Source organism: Salvia miltiorrhiza, chromosome 2 (genome assembly GCF_028751815.1).
Source record: "Salvia miltiorrhiza cultivar Shanhuang (shh) chromosome 2, IMPLAD_Smil_shh, whole genome shotgun sequence".
NCBI lineage: Eukaryota > Viridiplantae > Streptophyta > Magnoliopsida > Lamiales > Lamiaceae > Salvia > Salvia miltiorrhiza.
Window position 1 is genome coordinate 73670281 of NC_080388.1, and position 23975 is coordinate 73694255.

General features: G+C 34.7%; 3 protein-coding genes, 1 non-coding gene and 1 pseudogene across 5 annotated transcripts; 3 read left to right on the plus strand and 2 right to left on the minus strand.

The window, feature by feature from the left end:
- Positions 1–761: 761 nt before the first annotated feature.
- LOC131009234 (flavonoid-6-hydroxylase-like) lies at positions 762–3052 on the minus strand. The gene is made up of 2 exons (XM_057936498.1): positions 2053–3052; positions 762–1524 (listed from the first exon to the last, which is right to left on the minus strand). The coding sequence occupies exons 1-2, from the start codon at positions 2992–2994 to the stop codon at positions 904–906; spliced, it is 1563 nt and encodes a 520-aa protein (XP_057792481.1). The 5' UTR covers positions 2995–3052; the 3' UTR covers positions 762–903.
- A 3530-nt stretch (positions 3053–6582) lies between these two features.
- LOC131013757 (small nucleolar RNA snoR31/Z110/Z27) lies at positions 6583–6678 on the plus strand. Its single transcript, XR_009097840.1, has one exon. It is a non-coding gene; the product is annotated as a small nucleolar RNA snoR31/Z110/Z27 (small nucleolar RNA).
- A 5800-nt stretch (positions 6679–12478) lies between these two features.
- On the plus strand, positions 12479–15021 carry LOC131009219 (uncharacterized). Of its 2 annotated transcripts, none has more exons than XM_057936475.1 (2): positions 12479–12638; positions 13381–15021. In XM_057936475.1, the coding sequence occupies exon 2, from the start codon at positions 13386–13388 to the stop codon at positions 14931–14933; it is 1548 nt and encodes a 515-aa protein (XP_057792458.1). In that variant the 5' UTR covers positions 12479–12638; positions 13381–13385; the 3' UTR covers positions 14934–15021. The 2 variants fall into 2 exon arrangements, with proteins under 2 accessions (XP_057792458.1, XP_057792461.1); XM_057936478.1 differs by having other exon boundaries at positions 13384–15021.
- Positions 15022–16574: 1553 nt separating this feature from the next.
- Positions 16575–18060, plus strand: LOC131009974 (polygalacturonase-like). The gene is made up of 4 exons (XM_057937370.1): positions 16575–16625; positions 16728–17030; positions 17233–17751; positions 17839–18060. The coding sequence occupies exons 1-4, from the start codon at positions 16575–16577 to the stop codon at positions 18058–18060; spliced, it is 1095 nt and encodes a 364-aa protein (XP_057793353.1).
- A 2725-nt stretch (positions 18061–20785) lies between these two features.
- LOC131009975 (polygalacturonase-like) lies at positions 20786–21980 on the minus strand (annotated as a pseudogene).
- Positions 21981–23975: the final 1995 nt, after the last annotated feature.

Sequence of the window (23975 nt, forward strand, 5' to 3'; positions counted from 1 at the left end):
ATTTGGCGGAATTCTCGAAGGCCGTGGATGAGTGAAATGGAGGCAAATTTGAGGCGGAGGTGGTGGTGAGAGTTAACGGCAGCGAGAGCGATGGAGGAATTTGCAATCGCGGTGGACGCCGCCATGTGAGGATCTCGAGAGCAGCCGGTGAACGATGTGTGAACGGCTTAATTAAAATTTAAAAAAAAATCAAAATATTTAGGAGTTAAACAGCCGTTAGGGTGAGAGCTTAATTGCTCTAATGTCTAGTATAGGGGGCTGAACGTGATAGGAATGTCTATGTTATGAATGTATTTGATACTTAACCCTATTTATAAATATAACATAAAAAGAGACTTAATATATTTGAGCCAAATATTGACAATATAAAGAAGAATTCACAATAATTATTGATATTATGAAAAGAAAACGAAATAAGTTAAAAAAATGAAAATAAAAAAGAATTTAAAAATATATTTATTAAAAAAAGATGAGAGATGAGAAATAATTTTTTATAATTTTAATCTTTAAATAAATATAACTTTTACATTTTAAATAAAATATTAACATAAAACATATCAAATTAATCTCTGTTGTCATCATTAATTAGTCGAATTTCATAAGTTTAGAAAGAAACAAAACAAAACTTTAATTTTATTATAACTACAAAACTGCCACACAATTTGAAATCAATTTCAAATTGGTTTTTCTCCACCATTCAAGTAATAGATTATGTCATGTTACTTTTCTCCACCATTATTTGAATTCTAACCAACTAAAAATTAATTATTGAACTCTAATTATATACTTATTAATAAACTTTAATTACAAACTTAATAATCCTTAATACAACACCACACATCCAAATACACATAAAACTATATATGACCTTTATTAAAATAGGTAAAGCTTGGCCTTCATTAGCTAGTAAAGGCTAGGGATTAGTCTTGGGGCAACAAGAACATCTAGTGGGGTGGCTTTGCTATTTGTCAATCCACCACTCTCACTCATGTCTACCACTTTATCATTTGGACTCCAAATATCAAATGCCTGTAGTAAACTAGCCAACACCAAGTGCAACATGCGCATGCCATAATTTACACCGGGGCAAATTCTCCGACCCCCTCCGAACGGGATGAACTCGAAATTCAAATCCTTAACATCCACGTGTCTGTGAGTCGTCAGGAATCTCTCCGGCCTAAACTCCAACGGGTCGGGCCATAGCTCCGGGTCCCGATGTAACTTCCATATGTTGACGAATAAAATTGTGCCCTTAGGGACGTTGTAAGTCCCTAATTCGCAACCCTGAGTGAACTCTCGGGGACCATTTAACGGTGCCGCAGGGTACAACCTAAGAGTCTCTTTAACAACGGCATGGAGGTATAATAATTTGTCGATATCAGAGTGGTTCACCCTTCTCTCTCTCCCTACATGATCATCGAGCTCTTGCTGGACTTTTATTAGGGCATGCTTGTTGTTGAGTAGTAAGGCTAGAGCCCACACTAACATGATCGAGGTGGTGTCACTAGCACCTGAGATCAAGTTCTGCAAAATAAGATTTTTTAACTATCACGCCTTTACACGTTTAAATTCGTGTACTAGTGTAAACAATACTGTTGTTACACGAATTTTTCATTAAATTTTTCGTGTAATCATCGAATTTTTCGTGTAAAGGTAATTATAAAGTAAAAAATGGCTACTCTGTTTTTTATTTTTTATCTACATCGCTACAATTTCATATTAATATATGTCATTGGCTACTATATGGCGCCGCCTTTTTAATTAAAAAGGGTTAATTGTCTATAAATTAATGAAGTTTTATTAAATTTTACTTTTGTAATTAAACAAAATTTAAAGTTGGCGGGGTGATTACTACTCTTGATTTAATCTGATTTTGCATACCAACTTCAAAGTTTGACACGATAATTACTAAAGTGTTGATTTAATCTAATTTTACTATCAATTAGGATTGACCAGACATAGCTAGTCGAATAAGTGGTGTCGTTTCATAAGAAACTTGGTTGTAATCCGTAGCAAAATCAATATGCAAAACTAGAATTTGATGAAACTTACCGAACAAGTGGATTTGATAATGATGTCCGGATCATATTGATTTTGAAACTTGGCACCTCGTACAACACAAATCATCACATCCATAAAATCTTCTCCCTTGTCTAAAATCTCTCTATCTCTATGTTCCTCCAACCATTGCCCAACCAACAAATCCAACTCTTTTGATGTTTCCTTCATTTTCTTCTCATACCCTCCTACATCCAACCACCTAAGATAGGGCATGGTGTCTCCCAACACAAACACCCCCGCCAAGTGGAAGAAATCCCTCATCACACGTTGACACCGCCGCGCCTCGTCGTTGTCGCCGCCGCCGGAACCGAAGAATCTCTTCCCCACCACCATCCTTAAGATCGTATTCAAATTCAAATCCCCAAACCATTGTTTCATCTCCACCGATACACGTCCCGACACGTCAGCGTTCTGACTCCAAAGACTCCACAGTTCGTTTATAGACCGCGAAGTCTCTGACATGAGCACGTGTCTCTGTAACTCTAGTCTACGCGCGGAAAGCACCTCCGTGGAGATCAGCTTCCGCACTTCCCGCCAGTACGGGCCGTACGGGGAGAACCCGAACATGGCCCGTTCGTAACCCAAGTTTCTAGAAGAGGCCGTGTCGGGGCGGGACGAGATCGCCCCGTCGCACGTGGTGAACAAATCCTTGGCCAATTTTGCACTACTCACCACCAAGGCTCGGCGGCCCCCGAGCCCGATGGTGAAGATCGGGCCGTACCTATCCGCCATAGCTCCTAAGGTGATGTGCGGGAGCTCACCCGGGCTCATGACGTGAAGGTGGCCCGTAAAGAGGCGTGCGCCGCCAGCTTGTGGCGGCGCGTTGCATTTACTCGCGTTTGGATTGATCGAGTTGGTGTAGAAGGAAAAAAGGGACAAAGGCAAGACTATAATTATTAGTACTCCTGCAGCAATGAAAAAATTTAGATCCATGGATACACAAATTGATTATGTGACAAATTATGACTCCCCATTTGCTTACATTTATGCTATGTTTTCAGAAGACATTTAATCTTATATGTTGACATGTAAATTGATATCTATCATTCATTTTATTAATTATATCAAATTATGAAGTTCATTACAATTTCTGATATTAAAATATTATTGTAAACGGCGGCTATATTGCTTAGATTAGCTCCTAGCTCCTATATATGAACCTGATGGCTAGAATTTTCTAATAATTTTTCCTTTGACTAATATTGGAAATATATTGTTGAGTACCCCTATATATTCAATTTTCAATGAGCCCAGTTCCATGTTATACCCTTAATTAGAAGTTACAGGTGTTTTTTGAAAAGGCAAGATTTAAGACTTTATTGTTCAATTAATAACATCATATCTTATCACATATCTATTGTCAACAATAATTTAAAGTTGGGAAAAGGTGCAAATTGGCCCCCGAAGTAGTGGCCCCTATAGCGTATAACCCCTCTTACTCACTGTGTGTGCAACTAAACCCCTGAACTCCGAGAAAAGGGTGCAAATTCCCCCCTCTGACTAACGGCTGTTAACGACGTTAGGTCAGAGGGGGGGAATTTGCACAATTTTCTTGAAGTTCAGGGGTTTAGTTGCACACACAGTGACTAAAGAGGGTTTTACGCTATAGGGGCTATTACTTCAGGGGCTAATCTGCACCTTTTCCCTTTTTTAATTAACTCTCATCTCTCTCACTCATCCTTCTTTCTCTCTCGGCCACTGCACCGCCGCTAACGGTGGTTGAATCAACAAGTTGTAGGATCATCTTTTATCAGCAACACAAACGATTAATCCATCAAATCGACATTATATAGAAATAGCGAAAATAAGTAGGTTTTGATCGTTACATTGTGAGAGGCGTCAAATTTGGCGATGGCGCCGACGCCTTGCCAAACATCACAAACTCGCGAAGCTTCGAGGCGGCAAGCTTGCTTCTGCGGCGTGATTTGGGGGCGACCTTCGCATTGTCTTTTGTTGAAGCAAAGCACAGAGGATGACCGCAAGTTTGAGAGAGAGCAGCCAGTGGTGATGGAGAGCATGCGCGGCGCTCTTCGTTCGAGATTTGAGCGGTGGAGGCAGGCCGGTGCTAAGGTTCAATCCTTCGTCCTCTTCAGAGGAGAATCGAGCAGGAGACGGCTCTTCGACCGGGTGCGGCTGCACTGGAGCCATGGATTGGCTGCTTGCCGGCCTTTTAGCAGCGATGGCGGCGATTTCGCCGTATTTGAGAGAAAGAGGCGACTCCTCATCGAGAAAAGTTAGGGCTCGCGATCTGTCACAGATTGAGATAGAGAGCATGTGGTGGGTGTCGTTGGCGGTAGGCGGCCGGTTTGCCAGATATCGCGGCGACGATTTCGGACCGAAGTGGGGAATTAGGGCTCGCCCTTGACGTTGAGCGTGTACAGCCGAGAAAGCTCCGGGGTTTAGGGCCCAGGAGAGAGGGAAAGGGGCGGCGCTCTCGGCCAGCCTCGCTGGAGCTTAAATCAGCGGCGGCGGCGATCAGATTTTGGAGGAGGAGGGCTTCCTGTGTTTTTTGTGCGTGACTTTTTGAGAGAAAAGAGAGATGAGAGATAATTTAAAAAAAAAGAAAGGAAGATGTGCAGTAGTAGCCCCTGTAGCGTAAAACCCCCCTTAGTCACTGTGTGTGCAACTAAACCCCTGAACTCCGAGAAAAGGGTGCAAATTCCCCCCTCTGACCTAACGTCGTTAACAGCCGTTAGTCAGAGGGGGGAATTTGCACCCTTTTCTTGGAGTTCAGGGGTTTAATTGCACACACAGTGAGTAAGAGGGGTTATACGCTATAGGGGCTACTACTTCGGGGGCCAATCTGCACATTTTCCCTTTAAAGTTTATATCAATAGTAGGGCGATGCCACATAGACTCTTAATTATATAATTGAAAAGAAGGCGAGCTTAGCCAAACTCATGTCTTTGCCTGCGAAAATCTATACTTCATCCGTCTTTGAAAAATATGCAGTGATTAGAGTGACATGAGTTTTTAAAAAATATTAATTGAGTGTATTGTGAGTGGAGAAAATGTCTCACTTTATATAGTGTCATGTTACTTTTTTTTTGATAAATTATACTACAAAAAAATTTAAAGATCGCACGACGATATTAACCACCTACCGTTAGGCCAATACACGCACATAATATTATGTTACTTTAACAAAAAGTAATGGTGGACCATGATGGATATTTTTTGTGAATAAGTACAAAAAGTAGATATAGAAAAAAAGAGATTGTAGTGGGGTAATGTTAAATAGCGAAAGGTGCGTGTTTTTAGGAGACGACCTAAAATGACAAAATAGACATGCTTTCGGAGACAAATGTAATATACTCTAACTATCCTGTCTCCCTTGGCCTAGCTCTTTTTGGCACGGTTATTTAGAAGAGTAAGATTATATAGTGTAAAAATGTGTGGGCTCATATTTATATTGTAGTGAAAATTGATTGCCTAAAAAGTAAACAAGCCAAGCCAAATGGGACAACCTAAAAGAAAAACAGGCCAAGTCAAGTGGGACGGAGAGAATATATTTTAGTAGAATTTTATATGCATCATAGGGATTGAAGGCTAATTATTTTAAGAGGGTCCCACCTCACTTGGCCCAGTTCTTTTCGTCACAGTTATTTAAAAGAGTAAGATTATAGTGTAAAAGTGTGTGAAGTTCATATTTATTGTAGTAAAAGTTGATTGCCTAAAAAGGAAACAAGCCAAGTCGAATGGGACCAAATCGCACTCAAATATGCTCGATTAAATCTCCTTCGTTCCGATTCCCTTACATAATCCTCTTCGTCTTCAATTATTATGCTGTGCAAAAACAAAACAGAATAAAATTAAAAAATTACCTGAAATAGCTATTGTAACTTGTAAATTAAAAGAAAAAAAAAATCTTTTTTCTTTAATATAGGCAGGTAGCACGCGCCTCATATAAATCACCCGAGCCCGATCCCCTCGACTCGGCCACGGGAGCGGGCTCGCTAGAGTGCGGCTCATCGAGCCGCGCTGCAGTTGCTCTAAGCGACGTAGCCCAATTGGCCCACTCCCATTTTTCTGCATTAGGGACACTAGCCATTAATTTCTTTCGTGTATAAATTAATCAAAATTATCTTAAGCTGAGGACTTTGGGCTGGGCTTTGAGAATAGAAGCCCAAATTACATTGGGCCTAAGTGATCTGGCCCATTCAGCCCACCCCCTTTTTCTGCATTAGGGCTTCTAATTTTCCTATATAAACACATTTGCCACTTCTTCAATCGTCTCCTCTCAGCTCTCTCTGCATCTTTCTTCTTCATTTTCTCTCTCATGTTTGTAGATTTATCTTGATTTCGATTATGTGGAGGTCGAAGATGATGAGTAGAATTGATGTGTGATGGTGAATTCCACCTGATCTAATTAATATTTCTCATATTTCGCTACGTTCTTTCTGATTCCTCCTTCCATTTATTATTTTCTTTCCTGACTTTCCCCTAATTTTTATGTATATTTTTCGCTTTATATATTTCTTAGTTATTTTGTATTCTTTTTTTAAATTTTTTGGTAATCTGATGAGAAGATGATGAAACATGAATAATCTTAGGACACCTTCTGACGCAGACCGACAATGCTGCGTATGAGAAAGATTTTTCGTTTCTGATTCATCTATTTTACCTCTTTACTATTTACTGTTACGGGTTTTACTGTGGTTAAAATCAATTTATACTAGTATTCGATTTTTGATAAGGGAAATAAATGTCCTTTTTTTGTTTCTTTGTTGTTCTTGCGCATTACCTTTTTTTTCGTTGCTAATTTAATATTTTTATTTTTGAAGTATTCCAATATATTTGAATAAGTCGTTGGAGTTGAGAGTTTGACTTGAGAGAGAGCGATTTAGCCATACCTATTTTTATGTTAAATCGGTAAAATTAATTATATGTAAATTAAAACTGGTCAAAATTATTTGGTCATATTTAAATATGTTTAGCCTAATTTAATCTTAGGTCTCAAACAACGGAACACATTGAACAAAAGAATGGACCACTCGTAAAAAAATAATTGTAATTAAAGAATTTCAATCATACAAAGATGTTAAAAAATTCGAGAGTGTTATAATTTTCTACTATTGAATCAAAAAAATGAGATAAATATTATCATTCAAATAAATTGAATATAAAAATGTATGACCCTAAAATAAGTCATTCAAAATAAATTTATTTCTCATTTACTCCAGTTTCTAAACACCCAAATCATGTCTGCAAACTGCATAAATCCCTCTATGGCCTAAAGCAGGCTCCTAGAGCTATATCTCATCTTGCCAGAGAATTTGCTTTGAAAAGCATGGGGTCTGTTAGCTACTTCTAGGCATTCAAGTTACTCGCACATCTTCCTCCACTTATATGCTAAATCAGTCGAAATATATCAGGGATCTTCTTGCTAAAACTAACCTTTCAGATAGCAAGCCTCAACCTACACCTTATGACAGCAGCTCCAAACTTTATCTTCAAGATAGTAATCCTTTTCCTGATCCTTCGAAGTGTTGTTGGTGCACTACAATACCTCACTTTATCTCGACCAGATATTTCATTCATGGTCAACAAACTTAGTCAGTTTATGCACGCTCCTACTGAGCTTCAGTGGAAAGCTTGCAAAAGACTGCTAAGGTATCTTAAAGGCTCCATTCATAAGAGCCTCATCTTCACATCATCTCCTCATCTTGGTCTTCAAGTTTTTTCAGATGCTGACTGGGCAGGTTCATTAGATGATAGAAAATCTACTGGTGGATTCTGTATTTTTCTTGGTTCCAATCTGCTTTCCTGGAGCTCCAAGAAGCAAAGTGTAGTTTCTCGGAGTTCTACCGAGTCTGAATACCGTGCTCTTGCTGATGCAGCTGTAGAGGTTATTTGGATCAAACCTTTACTGCATGAACTTGGTATTTCTACTTCACAAATGCCACTCATCTGGTGCGATAATAAAAGTGCAGCAGCTATTGCAGCCAACCCAGTTCTTCACGCGCGAACTAAACACATCGAGATTGATGCACACTTTGTGCGCGATAAGGTTCTTAAAAAGGAGCTCGACGTTCGATATGTACCTACCGAAGATCAGTTGGCAGACATTTTTACAAAGCCGGTGTCTATCTCCAGATTTGAGTATCTTACATCAAAATTTCCTCTTGAAAATGGGTAGTTTACTTTGTGCAGGGGTTGTATTGAAATATATCAGTTAGAATTAGTTAAAAGTTAGCTGAGTATCTGTTATGAAGTAGTTAGTTAGCTCAAAAGTAATTATAATATACATGCAAGTGCATGAGAGCCTATGCTATGTACTCAGACGTGTAACTCTTCTATAAATACATTAATAAAGTTTTCATCTTCCACAAACTGAAAATTCAGCTCTTCATGTATTCCATCTTATAGCTTAACAATCTTTTTGAAATTAGTGGGACACACATTTATATCTATTTAATATATAAAAGAGGAGTTTTCTCTCTCCATTTTTTGAAATTAGTGTAAACACATCTTTTGTAATAAAATATTTAATATGGTATAAAAATTATTAAAAATAAGTTTAAAACAAATACGTTCCTAAAATTTTAAAATATTATATTTTCTTTCTCTTTGTTAAAATTTTACAATTCTTTTATTTTTGTCTGTGTATGAAAATATTTATTTATATGAAAAAATTGATGGGAGAAGAAAGAGAAAGAAATGGAGGAAAAAAACTCCCCTTTTATATATTATATAAGTATAAATTTTTAAAAAATGAATTTTTTAATTTTGTGAAAGAAATTTTGTTTATGGGTTTAATTGTAGTACTTAATGAACTTTGTGGTGTTAGTTGCTATCAACGTTATATTAAGGGCTTAAGTGTAGTTGGCGTGGTAACGTTAGGGGTGTTTTTGCATATTAACCCTTTAATATAATGTATATATATTATATCATTTTAAATTTTTTCATGTATGTTTTGATTTGGACGAAATTAAAATTCAGGGCAAATTCTGAAATGAGCTAATGTTTATCTATTTATACTACAACTTTATATAGCTAAAAAAATATATCAAAATTCACTAATAATTTTTGGATTTACAATCAATTAACGCCTCAAAAAAATATATTGTAAAATGAAAATCAGTAAAAAGTAATTAAAAGTTCCAAAAACCCTTTCAAGACCAATAGAAAATTTGAAAGAAAAATATCTAGATATTTTGGTGGAAATTTTAAATAGATAATAATAATCATTAGATAAAAAGGTTTTGTCAAGTTCTTGGTCATTCATTTGATACGTCTCCAATTATAAGATGATTTCATTTTTATTTTAAGGCTACTATCTTCATTCTAAATATAATATTTTAAAATATAATTTTTTTGTTATCGCCAACTATAAGATGGTTTCATCTTCATTTTCATGCTACTATATTAACATACTATAATATTCTAAAATATAATTTTATTTTACTATTTTAATTAAATAAGTATCATCGGATGATTAATGAAGAGTTTAAATAGACAAAAATAAGTAATAAGTAAAAATAAATTTTTTCACGGGATCATGATCGCATGCTGATCTCTTCCCACAGGATCATGATCGCCTGCTGAACTCTTTATATGAATTTTTTCATATATGAATTTTCAATTTTCATTGTTTGAAAGGATGACCATGGGAAGAATTTTTTACTTATTACTTATTACTTATTTTTGTCTATTTAAACTCTTCATTAATCATTAATTAGCTTCATACCTTCTTCGACATTTTCTTCTCCATTTCCATTCTTCGACATTTTCTTCCACATTTCCATCATGAGCTACAACGGCGAAACCCTAGTGGAATTCTTCGACATTTTCTTCCACATCTCCATCATGAGCTACAGAGGCGGAAACCCTAGTGGAAAGGATGACGGCGGAAACCCTAGTGTAAAAGAGGCGGAAACCCTAGTGGAAAGGATGACGGCGGAAACCCTAGTGGAAAGGATGACCCTGGGAGGAGACTTTCCATTCTTCGACATTTTCTTCCACATTTCCATCATGAGCTACAACGGCGGAAACCCTAGTGGAATTCTTCGACATTTTCTTCCACATTTCCATCATGAGCTACAGCGGCGGAAACCCTAGTGGAAAGGATGACGGCGGAAACCCTAGTGAAAAGGATGACCCTGGGAAGAGACCCGCAGACGATCATGATCCCGGATTAAACAATCCACCAGCAAGCGATCATGATCCCGGATCATACAATTTTTTAGCAAGCATGTTTTCGTTCCACTCCCTTTTCTTTCGACTACACTTTTTTACTATTTTTCTACTTTCTTTATTTTTTAAAATCTTTTATCTACTTTCTAAAAATTGTATAATTTAACTCATGATAAAATGTTTAAAATAAATATCAAATTATAGATCATGATAAGAACTTTAATTTGATATATATATATATGTCAAAGATAGATTTTTAAATAAAAATGTTATAAAATTAAAGTCAAAAGACTCAAAATAATTTTTTTATCACTCTTATTAGTTATGGATATTATCTTTTACGTTTTAGTTTATTTTATTTTTTATATTTTGCTTTTATTTAATTAACTTTATTTCAATTTTATTTTTATTTTTAAGATCTTTTATCCATAGAAAAAAATATGAAATCAATTTATATATATCTATATCTATATAATAAAAGGACAAATTTAACGGATGCTTTTTAGTGTTAGTTTTTTTAAAAAATAATTTTTGCTACTCCAAAATGCCTATTTTTCTTTCACAAGTCACACTCAATCCTGCATTTTTTTTTTCTTTTTTCCTCTTTTTTTTCAAATACAATGTAATTTGACTAATGGTTAAATATTCAACTTACATATCAAATTATCATAATCTTTAATTTGATGTATATATATATATATATATATATATAAAATAAATTTAAAATTAAATATTTATAACATTTTGAAGTTTTAAACTACAAAATTATTTTCTTTATTCTCCCTCTTATTCTTTTCGCATTTGATCTTTTATTATAGAATACGATATAAAAATATTATTTACGGTCCATTGAACATATTGTATTGCTTGATGAAACACAAGTGAATGATTTAACTACTTAAATTTTATAGTTTACAATTTATAAATGAATTGCTCATAATTAATTATATATGGTATATAATTTAATGTTAATTATTCTTTTTTTACTATTTTATGTAACTATAATAATTCACGTGCATCGCACGGGATAGCGATACTAGTAACAGTTAAAATAGAGTGAAATACTAATGATTAAAAATAAAATTCTTAAAGAGAGAAATACTTACTCGTCGACTAATCATGGTAGTCAGTCGATATCACGTGTTCAGTGTAACTGATAAGATCAGTTTCCCCCTTGATTAGTGCCAAATCAGTTTCCCCCTTGATTAGTGCCAAAGGTCTTCAGTAAGACTTTATCTTCAGTTGATACCACATCAGTATTTGGACTTCAATTGATAAACCACTAAACTTCAGGTTCCATGCTCCATCTTCAGTAAAATGCGCAATTCTTTATCAGCATCAATCTTCTGGGTTCAGTAGGTTCAATCTTCCACATAAGTCGTTGAATCTATCTTCGGGAATGGCCTTCGTTAGGATATTCGCTCGTTGAATGCTTGTATGAATCTTCTCGATGACGATTATTTAACAAGGTGGCATAGATTTTGAATTTTAAAAAAAAATACTCCACTCGTCCACAAAAAAAAAAATCCACAAAAAACTTCATACATATTTTTGTACTATACCTCACCACTTACAAATATCTTATTTAGTTTTATTTTTCACATTTTCAACACTCTCAATAATAATTAATATCTTTCTCAATTCCATCCTCAATACACTGAACAATCTTTTTTCTTAAAATCTATTTTTCTCCATTTTAGGAAATTCTTTGGTGGCGGAAGGAGTATATATCAATCATTTTATTAATATCCATATGGACCATATTGAATACTCCCTCCGTCCGCCAAGATTATGTAAAAATTACTATATTTGGCGTCCGCCAAGATTATGTCACTTTCCTTTTATGGCAATGGTCCCACCATCATCTTTAATATTTTATCCTTACTAACACTCTTTATTTACAAAAAACTCATTCAAAATTCAATCTCAACCACACACCTCATAAAGTGGTGGGACCCTTTCTCCACTACATCAAAATCATCACAAATTTTATTAAATCTCGTGCCCAAGCAATTTTACATAATTTTGGCGGACGGAGGGAGTATAGTGTGATATATTCTTAGTGGACGGGATAGTATTATGGAGTATATTACACAATTAATGAAGAAGACCAAAATATAATTTGAGTGTTTTTTTTTAAATTATTATTATTAACATAAAACATCGAAAACCACTCATAAAAAAAATCTCTTAATTTGCCATTCCCCACGGGGCCTTTTCGTCATCAAATACGTTACACAGCACGATTTCTATTTTCCTTTCTTCAACATAAATAAATATATAAATAGAAAGAAAAAAGAAATAGAGTGCAATTTATTGTCAGCTTAACCGACTCCGGCTGTGATAAAACCTCCCTCTTCCAATTTTTGATTTTCTGCTCCAAATTTCACACGGCTGCCATTTACAACTGTACGCCGCCGCTGCAAATTTCTGTTTTTCAGGTAGAACTAATTCTTCAGAAGATAATTTTTTGTGCTTTTGCGATTGTGTCTTCTTTGTTTGTTGTTAATTTGTTTGTTCGAGCATCGGAGTAGCTCTTGATCTAAATTTTCCGTTAATTTTCTGGATTTGGAGGTTGAAATTGAACTTTTCTGGATGCTATGTCGATTCGAAGCTTATGATTTTTATTTTTACTTTTCTGTATGTGCTCAATTTCACGCAATCCGATGCAGTAATTATAGGATCTGGATGAGACTGGATTTTTTATTACTCGTGAAGATGAGTCAACTGATAATTCCACTGAATTTGTATTTTACGTATGGCTGCAAAATTGAGGTTCTCTCGAATTTCTGCTGAATTTTTTGGTACAAAGAATTTCATCCGATCATTTGATGTTTCTCTGTTCAAAGATCACTCTCGAGCACTGAATTTATGGCATGGATAATGTATTTGTGTTGAAATTCGTATTTTAAACTAGTTAGTGATTTGGTTTTGGTTTTCGTTTTCTAAGGAAATCAAGTTCTTTGTGGTATGTGTTGTGAGTAGAAAAGGGCGAATTGCGATTTTTATATATGTGACTCATTTAAATCATTTTTTGGATGATTGTTCATCTGAGGAGGTGATGATGAAGAATTGATTGTCTGCTTTGTGTATTAATACTATGCTTTAAAGCATGATGTTATATTCACAATGTATCATTATAGTCGTAGTGTACTTATATATATTTGATTTCTTTGGATTCAGTAGCTATGGAGCAAGACACGGGGATGTTTACTGTTTCCCAGACGATTGGCAGCGTGCTATGCTGCAAATGTGGTATCTCGATGCAACCAAACGCTGCAAATATGTGTACAAGATGCCTACAATCTGAAATCGACATAACTGAAGGGCTTCAAAAGCAAGTCACCATCGTCCATTGTCCTGAATGCGATAAATATCTGCAGCCCCCGAAGACGTGGACGAGAGCGCAGCTGGAGTCGAGGAAGCTCCTCTCGTTCTGCATTAGAAGGTTGAAGAACTTGAACAAAGTGCGGTTGGTAAATGCAGAGTTCGTTTGGACCGAGCCTCACTCCAAACGGATCAAAGTCAAGCTGAAGGTCCAGAAGGAGGTTCTCAATGGTGCAGTGCTCGAACAGTCTTACACTGTCGAATATGTCGTGCAAGATCAGATGTGTGAGTCTTGCTCGAGGGCCCAAGCTAACCCTAACCAGTGGGTGGCCGTGGTGCAGCTGAGGCAGCACGTTTCTCACAGGCGCACTTTCTTCTATCTCGAGCAGCTTATTCTCAAGCAAGATGCTGCCAAATCTGCCATCAGGGTTAGCCAGATGGATCAGGGTATTGATTTCTTCTTCAATAACCGGAGTCACGCTCTGAAGTTTGTCGAGTTCTTGGGTAAATACGTGCCAATAAGGACACGTAGCGACAAACAGCTCGTATCTCATGATCAGAAGAGTAACAGTTACAACTACAACTACACTTTCTCAGTCGAGATCAGTCCCATTTGCCGTGAGGATTTGATCTGCCTGCCCCCGAAAGTCGCTGCTAGTTTGGGGAATCCCGGGCCGCTTGTGATATGCAACAAACACAGCAGCATATCTTTGTTAGATCCATTCACCCTCAGGCAGAGCTTTCTTGATGCAGATCAATATTGGAGGTCGAATTTCAAGGCCTTGATGTCGAGCAGGCAGCTCGTGGAATACATAGTGCTAGATGTCGAGGCCATTTCTTCGTCTGAAGTCAATGTCGGTGGCTCCAAATTCGTTCTGGCCGATGCTCAGATAGCCCGTGTATCGGATTTTGGTAAGAACGACACCATCTTCAACGTGAGGACGCATCTAGGGCACATCCTAAACGCAGGCGACTATGCCCTTGGGTATGATCTATGCAGCACCAACAGCAATGACATTGAGTTGGACAAGTACAAGGGCCTCGTTCTCCCCGAAGTGATCCTGATAAAGAAGAGCTACGAAGAGAGGCGTCAGAAGAAGCGCGGGAAGCCCCGTTCCTGGAAGCTCCGGTCCCTCAACATGGACGTCGACAGCGCTGCAAGAGGCGGAGGCAACGACGAGAAGATGAACTCGGAGTATGAGCAGTTCTTGAGGGATTTGGAGGAGAACCCTGATCTGAGGTTCAATCTGTCTCTGTATCGTAACAAGGACTACCAGCCATCGGAAATGCCTTCCGTGGCGGACGGCGAGGATCCGCCTTCGATTCCGTTGGACGAGCTGCTCGCCGATCTCGACTTGAGCGACGAAGACGATGATGAGACGATCGACCTTGATAGCATACGGGGCTGATGATCAAATACTGTATATGGTTTACAAATTTTATGTCTGTGTTTAAAGCTTTCAAGTATTTGATATTTTTGAAGACAGATTTTAGAAAGTTTTAAAGCAACATGGATAATCAGGTTTTAGAAACATTTCATAAATTAAAGCAAAATATATAAATAATACAAGACTTAATAATTAAAATAATAAGTAACTAAAATAAATTAATAAATAAATCACTCCTATTGAGCTCGATATATAATTTTATTAGCCAAGCCCGAGCTTGACGACACTCGGCTCGCTAAACTCGCGAACATGTTCGAATTCGACTGTTCGCGAACATGTTGGCGAGCCTATTCACAAACCATCAATCAAGCCTTTAATTAAGCTTTCAATCGAGTTAGTACACGAGCCTTAAACGAGACGAGTTCGAGTACCATATTAATCAAGAAAGTTTTTTAAATTTTTAACGAATTTGAGCTTAAAAATATTGTATACGAACATTTAACGAGCCGATCTTGAACTTAAGCTCGAATTCAACATTATCCAATATTACACGAGCTGAGCTTAAACCGAGCTCGAGCTCGATAATTAGGTGACAAATCAAGCTCGAACAATTAGATAAAAGTTCGAATCGAGCTTGAGCCCGCTAATATTCGGCTCGGCTCAACTCGTTCACACCCCATGCATGTTATTGCATAATTTTGACTTTCATTAGTTGCTTGTTTTTAAATCATTAATGTCTAATATTGTAACATGTATAGGCGGGTCTAGTCTACTTATTAACCTACATAAAGGCATATATGTAACTTGATACAATGAAGATATGCAAAATATCTCAAATTTTGGGATTTTTGGAGTATTTAATTATTAATTTACGTATATATATAGCAGTTGGTATCCTCTCGAGCAGTAACATCGTTATTTATATATCAATATAAAAATTTATTTCATTTATTAATTATTATAACTATAAATATAATTAAAGTAATGAACTGTTAAATTTCGACGAATTACACCCTAATTTATATTGATACCAAGAATATATGCAAAATATCTCAAATTTTGGGTTTCTTGGAGTATTTAATTATTAATTTGTGTATACCAGCTGGTATCCTCCTATATTAGAGGGGGCAAATAAATAGAAGAATAAATATACATACATACGTACATAATTTGTAAGTCCTTGAATTAATCTAATTGGACTGCTATAATAATGTAGATGTTATTAAACAAATTTGAAGCACCCAAAAATATCTAGATATTCACATTTTGTAACTGCTAATTTTCTAATTAATTCTAATCGCGCTCAATTTGATCAAAGTTAATTGTGTAGGATGATTTACCTCTGTATCTAATAAATATGAATTGCTAAATCAGAGCCCATATTAGAACCCAAAATATCCTTCATTAATTTTTTTTTTCATGAGCCACAAGTTTTACTGCAAATAGCTAGTGTACGTATATAAATATGCACTTATTCTAGCTTGTTTTTTCACTGCCACATTTATCAGTAAAAATAGTTACCCACAATTTTCAACTCGAATTGACACAAGAAATTCAGTGGCATCCATCATGAATTCTCATGGAATTTGTTCATTGATTAATATTTTTTTCCTATTTTTGTCCATTTTCAATGACAATGTAAATGGACAAACCAAAAAATTTATGGTCACTGATTTTGGTGCCACTGCAGATGGAACAACAGACAGCAAACAGGTATTTAAAAATATTTTTCACCATATATTTTGTATTTTTCAATTTTTTTTATTCTAACAATTTTTTTATCATTTAAAAAAAATCAATTTTACATGCATGCAGGGATTCGCAAATGCATGGAAGAAAGCATGCCAGACTCCGGGCGGCGGCGTTTTGGTTCCGGCCGGAAAAGCGTTCGTTTTAAGTGGCGGAGAGTTTGTGGGCCCATGCAAGGGCAAAACCAAATTTCAAATAGACGGAACCCTAATCGCTTCCAACGACCCGAAACTCGACCGTCTCGACTATTGGATCACTTTCGCTAGCGTCACCCGCCTCACCATCTTCGGGAAGGGCGTCTTGAACGGCAACGGGGCGTCGGCGTGGTCCCGTTGCGGAACGTCGACCAGTTGCGCTCCGCGCCCCACGGTAAGTCTATTTCTCTCGTATAATAGATATAATAGTAAGACGCGACATAAATAATACTCCCTCCGTCCCACTAGACTTGGCACATTTGCCTTTTTTGTTTGTCCCACTAGAATTGACACTTTCCTAAAATAGTATGTGGTCCCTACTTTCTCTATTCACATAAAATAAGTGGACCCTACCTACTTTACACTCTTAATTGCAGTCATTGAAGATTCAAGGCGTTAGACATGCCACTATCCAAGGCATAACCTCGGTGAATAGCAAGATGTTCCATATCGTAATCTACAAGTCCCAACACGTGAGGGTGAGAAATGTCCAAATAAGGGCCCCACAAGATAGCCCCAACACCGACGGAATCCACGTCGGCAGCTCGAGCAACGTGGAGATCCTCCAATCGTCCATAGCCACGGGCGACGACTGCGTGTCCCTCGGCGACGGGTCCACGAACGTGGACATCTCGGGGGTCGCGTGCGGGCCCGGCCACGGCATCAGCATCGGAAGCCTAGGGAAGTACGAGGACGAGGAGGATGTGAGGGGAATCACCGTCAAGAATTGCAATCTCACCAACACCCAAAACGGATTGAGGATCAAGACGTGGGCCCCATCTCTATCCTCCAACGTTGTTTCGGATATCACTTATGATGACATCACACTCAACAAAGTGAACAATCCAATCATCATCGATCAACACTATTGCCCCCATGGGGACTGCGAAAAAGGGGTAATTAATTATTAAACTATCATATGAAAATAATTTAATTTAATTCCACAATTAATTAAATAATCTTATTTTGATTTTTTTTAATAGGGCGATTCGGGCGTGCAAATAAAAGGGGTGAGGTTTATAAATGTGCGAGGGAGTTCGGCGACGGAGGTGGGAGTGAACGTACAATGCAGCAAAACGAAGCCGTGTCGAGACGTGGAGTTCTCTAGGTTAGACCTAACTTTGGACGGCCGGAGGCCGGCGGTTGCGCGGTGTTCCAACGTCAACTATCGGTTTCAAGGATCTACGCCATCGCGTTGCACGTAGATTAAATTAATTAATTAATTGAGTTATTATGATATGTTTGATAGTTAATTAGGGGAAAAGTGGTGAATAAATGGATCATGTAAACGAGGTGATTTATATTAATCTATTTGCCTCCGGAATTAATTTGGTTGCCAATTTACATAGTACGTATTAATCTTTATATATATAAAAAGCAAAGTAAATGTAATTTAATTCAATTGCAAGGATATAATTGGAATTTATGACAAAAGTTGTAACCACAAACTCTTAAAAATTGGATGACAATTAGCTTGGCTAAGAAAAAACGGATGATTACCTAATAATTAACTAAATAAATATAAACATTAAATAATTTAAATCTTCTATTGCACTAAATTTGTTATATTAAAATATTTATATTTTTAGTAATGATATTTAAAGGAAAAAAAAACTAGAATCCGTATTTCAATTTTTTTCAGTTTTTCTTTTTACCTAATTCTAATATTGTATTCAATTATGTATTTTTGTTTATTTTAATTAAAAAATAACAAGAGGAAATTTATGGGGAAAATGGATTTTTGAAAACCTTTTAATGTGTAAACTTTTTTATTTATACCCTTTTTATTATTTACACAAAATATTTTTTTTTACTATTTTTGGGTGATTTCATCATGGATAATATATGAAGTATGCATCTCAAGCATAAGACTATGTTTAGTTACATATATAATATATAGAAAATGGATGTGAAATCAAAAGTTATCACAATTTAAAATTTTAAAATATTAAATTATTTTTTATTTTTTAGTTATTTTTTCATATAAAATGCAAATGTTATTTTAATTACTTTTTAATGTTTATTATTTCTTAAATATGTACACATATTTTCTCAAACTCTCATCTAATTAATTTATTATCATAAATCTTTCTTAAAATTATATACCAAAAGGTGTGCACACATGCATTTTCAGTCTCATCTGAATATTTGATTAATAAATCTAACTCTACATTAAAAATAGAAAAGTGAATAACTTCTTTTTTAAAATAAGAATGATATGGTAAAATATTTACTAATATATAACATTTTTAAAAATATATACAACCAATTATTATGTAATATGAGATGATGTATTTTTAGAAAAAACGAGGAGTGTGTAATATTTTCATTTCTATTTTATTTATTTCTTATACAAAACATAATTTTACTATTTTCGTTTGGTTTCATCATGGATAATATGAAAAGCCATTTAATTTGGTTTATAATGAATATGAAATAAATAAATAAATTATAATTATATCAACCAAATAAATATTTTAATTTTTTATTTATTTCTAAAGGTCAGACGTGTTTAAATTTTTCTTTTAATTTTTTTCTTATTTTCTAATTTTATTTTTATTTTTTGTTTTTGACATTTTGATCTATCATATTATGCATTTCTGTTTACTTTATGTATAAAAAATATTAATAGAATAAAATATTATTACTATCAAAAGACATCAAATTATATATTATAATTGATTTTATGAAGAAAATTATAAAAATAAATACTCAGTAATTCATTACAAATGGTACACTTGAATAAAATAACACATACATAACACAACATACATAACAATTTTTGTCAAAAACCGTTATATATGGGCGCTTTTTTTTACAATAGATAACGGTTCGATTAATTTTCATTATATTTATAGTGTTATCTATATATGCATATATAACAATATGAAACAATGCGTTATATATGATCGTTATCTATTAGTCATATATATAACGGTACTACTGAATCGTTTAATACATTCAAATGACACTTTTAATAATAAAAAGGATAATTTTCTTAAATGCAAATGATTCTTCGCAGATGATATATTTTACAAAAGAAAATAATACTTTTGTGTAATATTTTTACCACCAAATTCTCTCTCCCCTCTCATTTTTTCCAATCAAATTATCTCTCTTCTTTTTTTCTTTTTCTATTTTAAATATTTTTAAAAAAATTGTTAATTTTGATTCATGAAAAATTATATATTTAATATGAATATTAAATTAAAGATCACGAGAATTTCTTTAATTCAATGTAAAAATTATAAAAAATGAATTTAAAGTAAATATATTGCGGTCCGTGCGTAGCACGGGAGGACATACTAGTTTAGATTAATGTGCACAACCTCAAATCATGCATATTTAATTAATATCCTAAGACTAATTATCATAATTTGCAATTAAGTCCACACTTATAAAAAAATATCCCATAATTAATGATATAATAATGTTTTAGTCCCCAAAACTATTCGATATTTCACCTAAACTTTTCAAAAAAGTGTAATGGATTTATTGAAAATAAGAAAAATCGTTTTTATATGTGGAACAATTGACACTGCCAATTAATTTCTTGAATTATTATTAGTCCATTAGAGAATTTCTCATCACAATAGTTCAATTCTTACAAAGTTATAGTATCAATTTGGAAAGGAGCTTTTTAATTAACTATGTATTTTCATAGTACAACAATAAAATTTCTAGGTTACAAATAAATGTAACTCTTAAAGTTTTAATTAGGTTGTATTTTATATAAAAATTTGCAATTTCATCTGTTCAAATTTATTCTTAAATACAAAAATATAATTTCGTCCATTCATTTTTAAAATTCTTGTTCCATCCCTTGAAGCCACGTACAACTAGTTTACCAACTAAATTAATTGCCAACCTAATTTTCTACCCAATTGCATATATGATGCGTTTGATCTATCTTTCATTTTTCTTGATCAACTAATCGATCATAGCCATCTTAGGACAAGAAGCAACGTTGGAGCAGTTTACATTCGTTGGTTTCCCATTCACAGTTAGGTCAACTCGAGAGAACTCCACGTCTTGACACGGCTTCGTTTTGCTGCATTGCACGTTTATTCCTGTCTTCGTCTCCGAACTCCCTCGTACATTGATGTACGTAACCCCCTTTATTTGCACGCTCGACTCCCCCTATAATATAGGTTGTGTACCTCTTTTTGGCAGTCACCGTGGGGGCAATAATGTTGATCTATGATAATTGGATTTGTAACATTGTCTAGTGTGATGTCAGCATATGTGATATTAGAAACAACTATAGAGGATTTAGAAGGGGCCCACGTCTTGATCCTTAACCCATTTTTTGTACTCCTCAAGGTGCAATTCGTCACTGTAATTCCATGCACATCTTCCTCATCCTCATACTTACCTAAGCTTCCGATGCTGATGCCGTGGCCGGGCCCACACGCGACCCCGGAGATGTTGACGTTCGTGCATCCGTCGCCCAAAGATATGCAGTCGTCGCCCGTGCCTATGTACGAGTCGACGACCCGCACGTCCCTCGAGTTGCTGATGTGGATTCCGTCGGTGTTGGGGCTGTCGCGTGGGGCCGTGACCCGCACATTTTCCACGTTCACATTCTGGGAATTGTGAACGTGGAAATGGAACATCTTGCTGTTCAACGAGGTTATACCATGAATCGAGGCGTTTGTCACATCATGAATCCTCAATGTCTGTTGAATTAAACAAAACATATATATAATTATAATAATATTTTTCTTTTGATAATTTATAAATTAAGCATGTAATAATATTGATCCTTTAATTTGTACATAATTTACGTACAAAAATGTGGTAATAAAAGACTTACAGCAGGACGATTGTCACAATTAGAAGACTTGTCGCAGTGGGACCAAGACGAGGCTCCTTTGCCGTCCAATACGCCTTTTCCGGCGAGTACGAGGCCGTCGACTTTATGAAAAGTAATCCAAAATTCGGTATCGTCGAGTTTAGGATCTTCGGAAGCAACTAGGGTTCCGTCCACCTGAAATAGGGTTTGGCCGTTGCACGGCCCTTCGAAGTCTCCGGTGCTCATGAGGAAAGTGTTTCCGGCTGGCACTGAAACGCCGCCGCCCGGAGTTTGGCAAGCTTTCTTCCATGCAGCAGCAAATGCCTGCATGCATGCATTGGACAAAATATGTGCGGACAAAAAATAGTTAAATACATTGCGATTTATTTAAATTAGATTTAAATAAAAAAGAAATTAATTAGTTTATTTTTGTAATTTCTTTAATTATTTTCTTAAGTACAAAAATTACAAAAAAAATAAAAAATATATTTAAAAATTACAAAAAAACAACAATGTGGAGAAAACAATAAAACTATGTAAATCCCTTTAAAATTTGAACCAATTTTTTTTTTTAAATAAATCGATTTTAAAAATATTTAATTCTCTTATCTCCGTACATATTTTTGTCCAAATAGCATTACTCTAATATATAAGACGATAAATTTACACTCACACATGTATATATATATATATATATGCGCGCGCGATGTAATTCTATTTTTAGTTACCTGTGTGCTGTCCGTTTTCCCATCTGCTACAGCACCAAAATCAGTGATGACAAAATTATTGCTTTGCCCTAATACACCTATATTCCAATTGAACAAAAATACGAAAAAAACATAAATCCATGAACAAACACTATAAAAATTCATGATTGGTCAAAATCTTTCTTGTGTTAGGACTGAAGATTGTGTATGTTGTTATGTAGTTGAAACTGTTCATATATTATCTACATATATGTTTTATACACTATGTTTAGACAAAAAATGCATGCATGTGTGCCTCATTAAGAAAATTAATGTAGAATAATCCGGCATGCAATTCTGATTTAACAATATTAATTCATTGGGCATAGCAAATTAATGAGCATGCAATAAACCTCACCCTAATAAATTTTAGCATTTTCTATTTATCAGAAATTAAAAGACAACTTTCAATTTGAAATCAATTTCAAAATTGAGTGGCAATTTTTTAATAATAACAAATTTGAAATTTATTTGTCGGCAAATATGCTGTAAAATACACGAACTTTCAACAAATTCTGGTTTTTCTCATAACCTTTAAAATTTGAAAAAAATACTTATAACCTTTCGATTTTTCTGATTTTTAGTTGTTGAACTAGTTGTTGATATCAGTAAAGTATTTTGCAGATTTAGTTTTTGATGCTCTTCTAGTTGTTGATATCAGTAAATTATCCACACCACATGACACGCACCAGTACTTCAATTGATAAGTTCAAATTCAAACTATTAACAATAAGAAAAAAGCTTACTAATTTGGTGTTAGTGCATCAATACTAATTTCTTACATCATTAATTTCCATTGTATTAAGCAAAGTCTAGAATACTAATTTGTTTAGATTTAATATTAGACTAAGAACACGCTCGCCGGACTGCCGGAGGGTTACCGGCGGCTTTTTGCCGTCGGTAATATTTTTTAATTTTTTTTATATTGCATTAAATTAGTGGATTTAAATTAAAAATATAAAATAGGAATGAATTTATACAATGATTAGAATAATATCATACGTCAATTAACTACATTCTTTGATTATTTCATAAAACTATACGTTAATGAAAAAAGTAAAATAAATTGGTGAAATTGATTTTTTTTTAATTACGAAGTATATTTGAATTATTATAACTGTGGAAATAATGTCATACGTTGAGCACAATGATCGATAACTCGATAAATATATACAATATGATAATATATTATACTAATAAATTAGTGAATATGAAATAACTTTTTTTTTAAAAAGATTATAATTATGAAAATTATACTATACGTTGAGCACATCAATCAATTACTCAATAAAATTATACTGCAGGGCATTATATTATAATAAATTAATGAACTTGAAACTAAAAAATATAAATTGGAAGGAATTGTTATAATAGTTAAAATAATATCATATATTACCTATATTATATGATTATTTCATAAAAGAGTAGGTTAATGAAATAATAATATATTAGTGAATTTGAAATAAGAATTAAAAAATATAAATGAATGACTATAACTATGAGAATAATGTCACAGATTCAGCACATCAATTGAAAACTCAATAACAATGTATTGCTAATAATAGTGCTCCCTCCGTCT